Below are 13,125 nucleotides of genomic sequence, written 5' to 3' on the forward strand. Positions count from 1 at the left end.
GACCCACTTCACTTCTAGGGACACATACAAATGGAAAGTGAGAGGATGGAAGAAAATATTCCATGCAAACGAGAAGCAAAAGAAAGCTGGAATAGCAATACTCCTATCAGAAAAAAATAGACCTTAAAATACAGAATATTATAAGAGACAAAGAAGGACATTACATAATGATCAAAGGATCAATCCAAAAAGATATAACAACTGTAAATATATATGGACCCAACATACGATCACCTCAATATATAAGACTAAAAACCTTAAAAGGAGAAATTGACAATAACACAATAACACCTGAGGACTTTAACACCCCACTCTCAGCAATGGACAGATCATCCTGACAGAAAATCAACAAGGAAACACAGGCCCTAAATGACACATTAGGCCAGATGGACTTAATATTTATAGAACATTCCACCCAAAGGCAGCAGAATACACATGCTTCTCAAGTGCACACGGAACATTCTCTAGGATTGAGCTCATTCTGGGCCACAAGTCAAGCCTTGGTAACTTTATTTAAATCATATCAAGCATCTTTTCTGACCAAAAGGCTATATGACTAGAAATCAAAAAGAAGAAAAAAAAACTGCAAAAAAACGCAAACACATGGAGACTAAGCAACATGCTACTGAACAACCAATGGATCACTGAAGAAAGCAAAGGGGAAAGTAAAAAATACCTAGAAGCAAATGACAACAAAGACACAATAATCCAAAACCTATGGGATGCAGCAAAAGCAGTTCTAAGAGGAAAGTGTATAGCAATACGAGCCCACCTCAGAAATAAGGAAAAGCTCAAAGAAACACCTAACTTTACATCTAAAGCAAGAGAGAGAAGAACAGACAAGACCTAAGGTTAGCAGAAGGAAAGAAATCATCAAGATCAGAGACAAAATAAAGCAAATAGAAACAAAGAAAACCACAGAAAAGGTCAATGAAACTAAAAGCTGGCTCTTTGAAATGATCAACAAAGTTGATAAACCCTGAGCCAGACTTAGCAAGAAAAAAAGAGAGGACTCCAATCAATAAAATTAGAAACAAAACAGGAGAAGTTACATCGGTCATCACAGAAATACAAAGGATCACAAGAGATAACTACAGCATCTATATACTAATAGAATGGACAACCTAGAAGAAATGAACAACCTCTTAGAAAAGTAGAATCTTCCAAGTCTAAACCAAGATGAAATAGAAAAGATGAGTGGACCAGTCACAAGTACTGAAATTGAAACTGTGACTTAAAAACTTCCAACCAACAAAAGTCCAGGACCAGATGGCTTCACAGGCAAATTCTATCAAGCATTTAGAGAAGAGCTAACATCTACCCTTCAGAAATTATTCCAAAAAACACTCCCAAATGCATTCTATGAGGCCATCACCCCGATACCAAAACCAGACAAAGATACTACAAAAAAAGAAAATGGCAGGCCAATTTCACTCATGAACACAGATGCAAAAATCCTCAACAAAATACTAGCAAACCAAATCCAACAATGCATTAAAAGGATTATACATCATGATCAAGTGGGATTTATCCCAGGGATGCAAGGATTCTTCAACATCTGCAAATCAATCAGTGTGACACACCACATTAACAAACTGAAGAATAAAAACCACATGATCCTCTCAACAGATCCAGAAAAAGCCTCTGACAAAATCCAACACTCATTTCTGATAAAAACCCTCCAGAAAGTGGGCAGAGATGGAACCTATCTCAACATAATAAAGGCCACATGTGAGAAACCCAGAGCTAACATCATTCTCAATGGTGAAAAGCTGAAAGAATTCCCACTGAGATCAGGAACAAGACAAGGATGTCCGCTCGCACCACTACTCTTCAGCATAGTTTTAGAAGTCCTAGCCACAGCAATCAGAGAAGGAAAAGAAATAAAAGGAATCCAAATTAGAAAGGAAGAAGTAAAACTACCCTATTTGCAGATGACATGATACTATACCTAGAGAATCCTAAAGACCCTCCCAGAAAACTGTTAAAGCTCATCCAGGAATTTGGCAAAGTCGCAGGATACAAAATTAACACACAGGAATCAATGGCATTTCTATATGCTAACAACAAAAGAGCAGAAAGAGAAATTAGGGAAACAGTCCCATTTACCATCACACCAAAAAGAATAAAATACTTAGGAAAAAACCTACTTAAAGAGACAGAAGACCTACCTAAAGACAGAAGACCTAAAGGTTTAAAAGGATGTATAATCCTTTTAATCCTTTTAGCGTCTAAAAAGTGTAAGACGCTGATGAAAGAAATCAAAGATGACACAAATAGATGGAAAGACATACCATGCTTGGATTGGAAGAGTCTACGTTATCAAAATGACTACACTACCTGAGGCAATCTACAGATTCAATGCAATCCATATCAAATTACCAAGGACATTTTTCAGAGAACTCGAACAAAATATTTTAAAGTTTGTTTGGAAGCACAAAAGACCCAGAAGAGCCAAAGACATCCTGATAAAGAAAAAATGGAGCTGGAGGAATCAGGCTCTGGGACTTCAGACTATACTACAAAGCAACAGTCATCAAAACCATATGACACTGGCACAAAGACAGAAATACAGATCAGTGGAAGAGGATAGAAAGCCCAGAATGAAACCCACACACCTATAGTCAACTCATCTATGACAAAGGAGGCAAGAATATACAGTAGAGAAAAGACAGTCCCTTCAACAAGTGGTGCTGGGAAAACTGGACAGCCCCACGGAAAAGAAGGAAATCAGAACACTTCCTAACACCATACACACAAAAAAACTCAAAATGGATTAAGATCTAAATATAAGACCAGATACTATAAAACTCTTAGAGGAAAACATAGGCCAAACACTCTCTGACATAAACCGCAGCAATATCTTCTTAGAGCCACCTCTTAGAGTAATGCCAATAAAAACAGAAATAAATAAATGGGACTTAATTAAACTTAAAAGTTTCTGCACAGCAAAGGAAACCTTAAACAACACAAAAAGACAACCCACAGAATGGGAGAAAATATTTGCAAATGAAGCAACTGATAAGGGATTAATCTCCAAAATTTATAAACACCTCCTATTGCTCAATACCAAAAAAAACAAACAACCCCATCAAAAAATGGGCAGAAGCTCTAAACAGACAATTCTCTGAAGAAGACATGCAGATGGCCAAAAAACACATGAAAAGATGTTCAACATCACTCATCATTAGAGAAATGCAAATCAAAACCACTCTGAGGTACCACCTTACACTGGCCAGAAAGGCCATCATCAAAAAGTTTACAAACAATAAGTGTTGGAGAGGATTTAGAGAAATAGGAACCCTATTACACTATTGGTGGGAATGTAAATTGGTGCAACCACTGTGGAAAGCAGTATGGAGATTCGTCAGAAAACTAAAAATAGAACTACCGTTTGATCCAGCAATCCCACTTCTGGCCATCTATCCAGAGAAAACCACGACTCGCAAAGACACATGTACTCCGATGTTCATTGCAGCACTATTTTCAATAGCCAAGACATGGAAACAACCTAAATGTCCATGGACAGAGGAGTGGATCAAGAAGATGTGGTACACATACACAATGGAATATTACCCAGCCATTAAAAGGAAAGAAATAACCGCATTTGCAGCAGCATGGATGGCCCTAGAAATGATCATGCTGAGCGAAGTCAGTCTGACAATGAGACACCAACATCAAACGCTACCACTTACATGTGGAATCTGAAAAAAGGACACAATGAACTTCTTTGCAGAGCAGATACTGACTCACAGACTTTGAAAAGCTTGTGGTTTCCAAAGGAGACAGGTTGTGGGGTGGGGGGATGCACTGGGGGTTTGGGATCGAAATGCTGTGATGATCATTACACAACTACAAATGTAATAAATTCACTGAGTAATAAAAAAACTTTAAAAATAGTAATATAACTATAAATCCTTTTAAAATACTTCATCTTGCTTACTTTTGGAGTTGATTAGATTTTTTCTAAAGGAATGGCAAAAGGTAGAAAAATGTCCCTATAGTTCTCAAGGTATATGCAAACCGCAATTTCTCAGAGAGTAAATATTCAAAATTATTTCCATAATTTACCATTCTACATTTACAAATCTAATATTATTTGAAAATTAAAATTCATGCTTTTAATTATATTTTTAAAAATATTTTGTAATACCTTTAGTATTGGAAGAGTTTCCATGCTCCCTTTCTGAGTCCCAAGCAATTCATTAGTCCCATCTTTTAAAGGTGTATCTGAAAAAAGAAAGAAAGGAAGGCAGAGAGGAAGGAAGAGAAGGAGGAAGAGAGAAAGGGGGGAGAGTGAGGAAAGGGAGGCAGAAAGGAAGGAACCAAGGGAAGGGAAAAAGAAAGAAAGAAAGAGGGAGAGGGAGAGGGAGGGAGGAAGAAAGGAGAAGAGAGAGGGAGGGAGAGAAGGAAACGTGCCCAAGGAGAAGGAAGAAGAGGAAGAAACAGGACAAGAAGGAGGAGAGAGTAGGAGAGAGGAAGAAACAATAGGAAAGAACAAAGGACCAGAGAAAATAAAATGATGAGAGAGAAAACTGGAAATACAACAGTGAATCAGAATAATTATGCCAAATGAAAACATTATGCTAACTTAGTTACCTTTTTAATTACTCATGATTTTAGAAATTAGTCAACACTTACAAGCTGCCTGAATACCAAGTTATTTCTTCCACATAATCACATTCTGTCTTTCCATTAGTTAATTTAAAAGCACCTTGTAATAAAACAAACCAACTGCAAATCTTGATGATCAACAAGGTAATGTTACGGCACAGAGAGTGGTATTTATATATATTCTATGTAGTCCATTGAAAAGTATTCAGAAAAGTGTAGAAATCTTATAAATTTAGACAAATATCAGAGAAGTCTAGTTTAAATTAGAAGAATACAAATAATAAAAATGTATATGGCAATGCTAGTTTCCTAGTCTTAAAGTTATTTAATAATTCCAATTAAATAATGTACTGTTTAATAAACAGGCTAATAAACACACATCTTGAAGCATATTATCATAATTAACATACAAGAATGACTTCTACTTTGTGTTTTATATGCCATTAAGATGATGAGAATAACACTGTTGGCAAAGTTATAAAAATTTATGTATCTAAACGGGGACAACCTCTCATTACATAAATGTAGCCATTTTCAAATGTACAAATGGATCATGCATCAATACTGATTAGTTCTTTAGAAATGAAACCTTATCACAAAGGATCAGTTAACCAACGGCACAAGGATGCAAAGAGCCAAATCCAGAATGTGGGAAATCCTACAGGGTGATGATGATTCAATTTCTTCGGGGGGCGGGGGGGGAGGACAGGAGGAGCGGCCCTAGGTTACAGAGAGATGCTTAAGAGACACAGAAGAAAATTAAATGTGTGGGCTCGTTTGGATCCTAATTGGAATAAACATTTTTGATACAATCAGGGACAAAGGAATTTTTTTTTTACTAATTTTATAAGGCTTAATAATAGGAGCAGTGTGGTTTTTTAAAAAAGGAAGGAAAAAAACTTGTCTGTTAGACCCCTCCACACACACACACACATACACACGCGCACACTCACATGCAGGCTGAGGGTATTTTTTGGTGAAATGACATGACGCCTGCTTTAAAACACTCCAGGAACAAAGTGTTGCCAGAAGAGATGAAAGAAGACAGGCAAAATGTTCTTCATTATTTGTACTGGAGGAGGTGTACACTGGTGACTTATTTCATCTCTACACATTTGAAATTCTCCATGATAAAAGTTACAAAAAAGGAAAAAGCATTTTAAGACAGGATATGTCAAAAAATCCAATCCGTGTGTGTGTGTGTGTGTGTGTGTGTGTGTGTTGGTGGGGGAGGTCAAGAATATAGCTGGTGGGGAGTCCCATCGTGGCACAGTGGAAACCAATCTGACCAGCATCCATGAGGATGCAGGTTTGATCCCCGACCTAGCTCAGTGGGTTAAGGATCCAGCGTTGCTGTGGGCTGTGGTGTAGGTTGTAGGCACGGCTTGGATCGGGCACTGCCGTGGCTCTGGCAAAGGCCGGTGGCTACAGCTCGGATACAACCCCTAGCCTGGGAACCTCCACATGCCAAGGGGACCCTAAAAAAATAAAAAGAATATAATGGTGACCAGCACACACTCTCCCTTCAAGAAGTGTACACTCGAGCAGGAAACAGAAGAGAGGGAGGGAGGATACAAGAGCAGCAGGGGGGAGAGACAGAATGGGGGGGAGAAAGAAGGGCAGGTGGACCTGAGGAACATGGAAGGGAAACACGAGTGAGAAGACACAGGGTTTTATCCGCCCCTGAACCAGAGAGCATATAATCTTATCTTAACATCACACTTGGTTGAACCTATATTATTTCTATCATTGATTTAAAATGATCAGTGAAGCACGATACTGAAATGCCTAGTTTCCATTAATAGCAGTTAACCTGGTGAGAAAAGAATGTGATTATATATACACATAGCATATATGACTGGGTCACCTTGCTGTACAGTAGAAAGTTGACAGAACACTGGAAGCCAGATATAATGGAAAAAATAAAAATCATTTTAAAAAAAAGTTAACCTCTGCATTGTATATAACCTGTGAATTGTATGATAATTTAAACATATATTCATATGTATATGTATTCATAATCTCAACTTTTTTTCATTCAATGTTTTACCTAGAGACTTTTTTTTTTTTTTTGTCTTTTTGCCATTTCCTGGGCCGCTCCCGCGGCACATGGAGGTTCCCAGGCTAGGGGTCGAATCGGAGCTGTAGCCACCGGCCTACGCCAGAGCCACAGCAACGCGGGATCCGAGCCGCGTCTGCAACCTACACCACAGCTCACGGCAACGCCGGATCGTTAACCCACTGAGCAAGGGCAGGGACCGAACCCGCAACCTCATGGTTCCTAGTCAGATTCGTTAACCACTGCGCCACGACGGGAACTCCTACCTAGAGACTTTTTAAGTTTTCTTCTTGGGTTTCCTAACGACTCCAGTATTTCACTTAATCGTAATGTGACCTCTGCCACCACCACCACGTCAATGTTTTCCATGTTATAGCAGTGAATTACTTCATTTATCTGCCAGAGAAGGTAAACCCACTAAAAAAAGAAGATATACAATAAAATCAATTGAAAGTACATTACCATGTAGAGTCACCGTTTATAAAACTTAAGTTTATAAAACTCAAAACCACAAACTTCAAATGATGTGAACTGACACACAGTTCTCCTTTTTAGCAGATCTTAATTTTATGTGACATAAAGATCAATAATCCTAATAAGATGGTATTTAATAATCAATCTGTTTTTATAAATTCATAAAGATTAACTTAAGCTTACAGCCTACATATCTATAGTCATATTGGAAAATTTATCATTCTTTTTTTTTTTTAATCTGTCAGTGAAGATTATCCGTAGCCTCAAAATTCTCCTTCTCCCTTCAAAACACAGTTGTTGCGATGACTATCAAAGTCCTTCAAAAGAGTGAGGGGGAAGCAGGGGTAGCAGGCTCCATGCTGGGCGCGTGGAAGTTTTCATATCTATAACCCCAAAGCTTAGCACGTCAAATTAACCATCACACCTTGAGAGCAAGAGTGAGAAAACAACATTTATGTACCCACATCATTACTTTATTAAAGTGTATGATAAAATCATGCCCATACATCCTAATGGAGCTAATCTTAAGAGGCCTCAAAGTCGTAGATGACTAGGTTATTGTTAAAATATTCTCTAAGCCTCCGGGCTATAATATTCACCTGCTCAGCTTTCTCCTTTCCATGAAAAAGCTCTTTAAAATATACTATTGTTACAGAAGAAAAAAAAAACAAAAAAAACCCTAAAAGCCTTACTCATTTGTATTTTCTATTATTAACCTTCTTAATGAATTCGTCCAAGTTCATGTAACCTTGAACACACTATATTTACTCTTCCCTTAAAAGCCTAAAACACATCCCCACTCCCCAAAACTAAGGTGGGGCCGAAGTGTAGGGAATACACTTAAAAGGAAGGCTCACTCACCCCTGGACTGAAAGAACAGTAATTATGCAGGTGGATAAACAGGGAAAATTTAGATTTGAAATATGTATCACAAATTAAACTAGCAATAACCAAAAGCATCTGAAGGAAAACAAAAAGGAATACTTTATTAGTACTGATTTTCTGGGTGAACTTCGCAGAGTCATTCCTGGCCACATTGAGCCGCTGGAGGCCTAATTTGCATTTCTGCCACAGGAACATTATCATGTCCACCACAATTTCTTTATCAGGCTGAGCATCCTGAAAACAAAAGAGGTAAAGTAAGTTGATGAGAAGAATAAGACACACGGGTAGAGATACATAACATTTCATGTGTGCCAGGCACCATTCCAAGAGCCTGACACCTACTGCAATGACCGGAGTGTTTGGCGTCAACCCCAAAGTTCCTTTGCTGATTTCCTAACTCCCAGTGTGAAGGTATTATGAGTGCCTTCAGGAAGCAGTTAGGTCGGAGGGTGGAGTCCTCATGAATGAGAATGGTGCCCTTTATAAAAGAGACCCCAGAAAGAGAGCGAGAGACTCCCTTTTTCTGCCAAGTGAGGACAGATACAGTCATCTAGGACCCAGGAGGCAGATGATGTCTTGATCTTGGATTTCTCAGCCTCCAGAACCATGAGAAAGAAATGTTGCCTAAGCCACCCGGTCTATGGTATCTTTGTTAGAGAAGCTCGACTGGACTAAGGCATACTCCGACTCACTTAAGCCTCACGACAACCCCGTGGTCTCCACTTTACAGACAAGTCAACGGAAGCACCAGAAGATTAAGTGGTTTCTCCTAAGATAAAAATGAAAGGAGCAGAGGCAGGGTTCAAACCCAAGCAGCCCAGCTCTAGAGACCTCACTTTTAACTGCGACAGGCTACTTCCGCCTCTCTAAAAAGAAACACTCCACACGTTTTTAGGCAAGTTATATAATCCAATCAATTCCATCCAGATTTGAAGTGTGTGCATACTTCCTTCTTTTAAATAAAAGTTCCCTATTAAAGTAGTAAGAAGAGGGGAGTTCCCGTCGTGGCGCAGTGGTTAACGAATCTGACTAGGAACCAGGAGGTTTCCGGTTTGATCCCTGGCCTTGCTCAGTGGGTCAAGGATCCAACACAGCTGTGGTTGTGGTGTAGGCCTGCAGCTGTAGCTCCAATTTGACCCCTAGCCTGGGAACCTCCATATGCCACAGGAATGGCCTTAGAAAAGGCAAAAAGACAAAAAATAAAAATAAATAAATAAAAAAAGTAAAGCAATAAGAAGAGGGAGGCAGAGAAACTAGTGAGGGGAGAGGGAATGGGGAGCTGGAAAAGGATATAGACCAGAAGGAAAGAGAGACAGGAGGAACTAAACAGAAATCACATCCCATAGCAGCAGATGACCCAAATGAGTGTAGTTCCTCTCAATTCAGTTACTCTGGCTCTTTAAAAAAAAAAATAATAATAATAATAATAATAATGAAGTTACCCATTCTATCTGAACTAGAAAAATAATGAGTTTATGATTAAAATATATCAAGCCTTAGTCGGGCAACACTAAGACTTATTTTGCATACGTGGTAACAGTACAGTGCTTGGGAAAATAACAGAGCTCAGTACATGTGTATTGAATTGAATTGAACTGAACTAAGACACATGTGACTTTTTAAAAAGCAAGAGACATGAAAATTCTATGCTCTCTTCAGCCTTGATTGGAATTTTTTGGTTTAGTTTGCCCACTATAATTGTTACATTTGCTATTAAATGCCTTTCTTTCAAAAATTAAATACCTGTCACAGGTTATAACATAATCCAACAAAGGAAGGAACAGAAAATATAACAGTGGAAATTCTCAAGTCCCTTTGCTATGTTTAACGTGCCTGAACGAAAATTAATACAATGCTTTATAATTGTGGTTTTCAAACATTTTCTGTAACAGTAAAAACCAGATTTTCTTATGCAATTCCATCCGAACAGGTTAGGGTGTTACTACCTAAAGCTGGGCTCCTGAGGAACCTCAGAGAGGCTCTGAGGATCCCTGAAATTTATTTTTAAAAACAAGTGCTGTACTAGTTTTCCTTAAATATCCATACCCACAAATCATCATTTCTAAATACTGGCCATTGTGTGAGAAGTGACTCCAAATAATAACTACGCTCTGTACTCAGGCTCTGAAAAGCAGTATTTCGTTAAGAATATTAACCCTAATTAAAACCACTGCCTCATTTCCTTCATCATCTGAAACACAGCTAGCCTTGACATTTCCCAAGAAGGGCCAGATTGGAGCCCAAAATAATGACAGTAATAAAAACAGATTTAAAATTACGAGTCAGGGGGTTCCTGTTGCAGCTCCGCACTTTAAAAAGCCTCTACAGTGTCCATGAGGGTGCGAGTTGGACCCCTGCCCTCACCCAGTGGCTTAAAGATCTGGCATTGCCACAAGCTGTGGCTCGGATACTGAGCTGCTGTGGCTGAGGGGAAGGCCTGCAGCTGCAGCTCAATTCAACCCCTAGCCTGGAATTTCCATCTGCCGCAGGTGAGGCTATAAAAAAAACAAAAGAAAGGGAGGGAGGGAGGTACACTTATAGTTAGGATATAACGCAATCTCTTATCCTAATCATTAAACAGTAGAGAATTTGGGCAAAGTAAAGTTCCTGTGACTTTTAAATCTTGTTTTAAATTAAATAAAAGCGCCCCCTTTGACGCGATTACAAATTGTCGAAAATAGTTATTTCACCTGTGGAGAGTCACAGACGCAGGAATATAAGGTTGTCGCCAAAAGGAAAACATCTTCTGAATGTCCACAAGCCTTCCCGCAGGTATCTCAAGTGATAAAGCAGGGGGAAATGAAACAAAAACTCCAATTATCAAAGCTCAAACAGAAAAGGCACAGAAACACAGAGATTCTATAAAAGGGGCATAAGTGATATCTGGGCAAATACCATGTCAGTAAGCGCCTTAAATGCTTCCATGTGAAAATTAATCGAAGGAGGCTCTAAACAATTTAAATGGACTATTGTTATGTTCATCAATCTGCAATCTGTACGCCAACTACGCCCACAACGGAATTGAAGGTTTATAATGTTAAAACATGTATTGCAGTTGAAATAAAAATAACAAGGATATCTATTCAGAAACCTCTAGAAGAACAAAAAAGGCACCATTACTTGGTGTAAATTATCTACCACAATTGAGCATCCGTGCAATGCCTTAAGAAACGATAAGCCCTAAAAATATGGGGTCAAATCTCACTGGTCTAAAAAAGAGAGGCTGCAGATTTTCAATGATATACACAATAACTTTTAAGACTTAAAAAGTCTTAGAACAAAAAACTCTGCATGCTGGAAAGACAGAGGAGACCACCCAAACTCCCCCTACCAAAGGAAACTGCTGGCTTTGATTGGCTGTCCTGCTGGCCTCTCATTGACAAGGCAGCAGCCTCATTCTTCTACTTAAAGCCATAACTCACAGGAGTTCCCATCGTGGCACAGTGGAAACGAATCTGACTAGGAGCCATGAGGTTGCGGGTGAGGGCAGGGGTCCCTGGCTTCGCTCAGTGGGTTAAGGATCTGGCGTTGCCATCAGCTGTGGGGTAGGTCACAGATGAGGCTCGGATCTGGCATTGTTGTGGCTGTGGTGTAGGCCAGCAGCTGTAGCTCTGATTAGACCCCCAGCCTGGGAACCTCCATATGCCACGGGTGCAGCCCTAAAAAGCAGAAACAAAAAACAAAACCCACAAAAAACAGTAACTCACAGTAAAATCCAGCATCTTTACAAGGCCTCAGAACCTGCAGGACCAGGCACCCAGCAATTTCTCTGACTTCACCCCCTACCACATTCTCAAATTCCATCACCACCACCAGGGCATGCCAGGGCAGCCATTCACGCCCCTTTGCCATTCCTTCAACGCCAAGCACATGCTCCCCTCAGGGCCTTTGTACTTCCTGCTCCCTCTGCCTGGAACATTCTCTCACCTCATCAATAGAGAGCATATTCCATCATATAAAGTCATCTTTGTTTTTCTGTAAGGCAAAGAAAAACTCACCATGAAAAGCAATTTTTTTACAGTAAACTTGACCTTCTTTGAAGTTTTCAAGAGGAAAGATCAAACCTTTGTTTCTCTTTACATTGATTAAAGGTTCTATTGCAATCAGAAGAAGTAACTCCTTCTCTGCTTTCTTTGACTCTGGATCATCCTGCCTCTAAGAAAAGCATAGCCCACAAGTTAATTAGTAGTGCCATGTCATCTTAATCAGATAAAAACAAAGGAATCACTCTGCACATATTACCTGGAGAAAATCAATAAGCTGCCCAGCTGAAGATTCAAATAAACTCCATTCCTCGTAAGTAAAAGCTAATTTTATAAACTTCACAGCAGCATCCACAGAAATAACATTTTTTCTTTGTATAATAAGTGGCAGAAGAGATGATTTTGGAAAATCAAGCGTCCCTTCTGCACCAGTGTTTGATGCTAGAAAAAGCAAGAGAGGTTTGAATGTCAATTGCGCCAAGAAATATTTACTGAATATTAAATATCAGACACTGGCAGGTACCAGGTAAATGACAAAGAAGCAAACACAACCCCTGCCTTCACAGAGCTTACACACTGGTCGAGGAAACAAGAGATCTTAGTGGGCAAATACAGGTACTGTGGGGACAAAGAAGGGTATCAAACGCAGGTTTAGGGTAGGCGGTTGGTCAGAGAAAGCTACCCCAGAGGAGGGACTTATGGGATCTCAAAAACAGAGCCTTATCAGGAGTTAACCAGCCAAATAGGCAGCTGGATATTACAAATGGAAAGCTCAGAAAACGAGCTCTAAAACAGGGATGTAGCTTCCGAGTCCTCATTGCACAGCCACACTAAGGGGTCGCATCAGACGTGGCCAGGGACAGCTGCCTGGGACGGAAGAGCCAGGAACCCCCACCAGGAAGAGAAGGGCAGGGGTGGAAACGGCTGCAAAGCAGAGGGTTTAAAGAGCAAGGAGTAGCCAACAGCAGCAACCACTACCCAGAGCAGAGGAAGAAAGAAAAGCACTCACTGAAAAGTGACTTTCAAACTGTACCGATAAGGAGGTGGTCCAGGACATAATCTGTCCCTAATAGAAGACTGCCAAGTACAAGCAGGACGGGAAGAAATCAG

At 39.7% G+C, this 13,125-nt stretch overlaps 1 protein-coding gene across 1 annotated transcript in view; it reads right to left on the bottom strand.

Annotated features, from left to right (window-relative positions):
* Positions 1–13,125, bottom strand: part of CFAP54 (cilia and flagella associated protein 54) — a 308,666-nt gene that overhangs the window by 253,808 nt on the left and 41,733 nt on the right. Inside the window, exons 10-15 of the mRNA XM_047788234.1 lie at positions 12,275–12,456; positions 12,031–12,187; positions 10,723–10,808; positions 8,132–8,266; positions 6,940–7,090; positions 4,154–4,230 (exon numbers count right to left, since the gene is read on the bottom strand). Coding sequence (XP_047644190.1) covers positions 4,154–4,230; positions 6,940–7,090; positions 8,132–8,266; positions 10,723–10,808; positions 12,031–12,187; positions 12,275–12,456 — 788 coding nt within the window. The remainder of the gene's footprint in view (positions 1–4,153; positions 4,231–6,939; positions 7,091–8,131; positions 8,267–10,722; positions 10,809–12,030; positions 12,188–12,274; positions 12,457–13,125) is intronic.

This window comes from Phacochoerus africanus, chromosome 7 (genome assembly GCF_016906955.1).
Source record: "Phacochoerus africanus isolate WHEZ1 chromosome 7, ROS_Pafr_v1, whole genome shotgun sequence".
Taxonomy (NCBI): domain Eukaryota; kingdom Metazoa; phylum Chordata; class Mammalia; order Artiodactyla; family Suidae; genus Phacochoerus; species Phacochoerus africanus.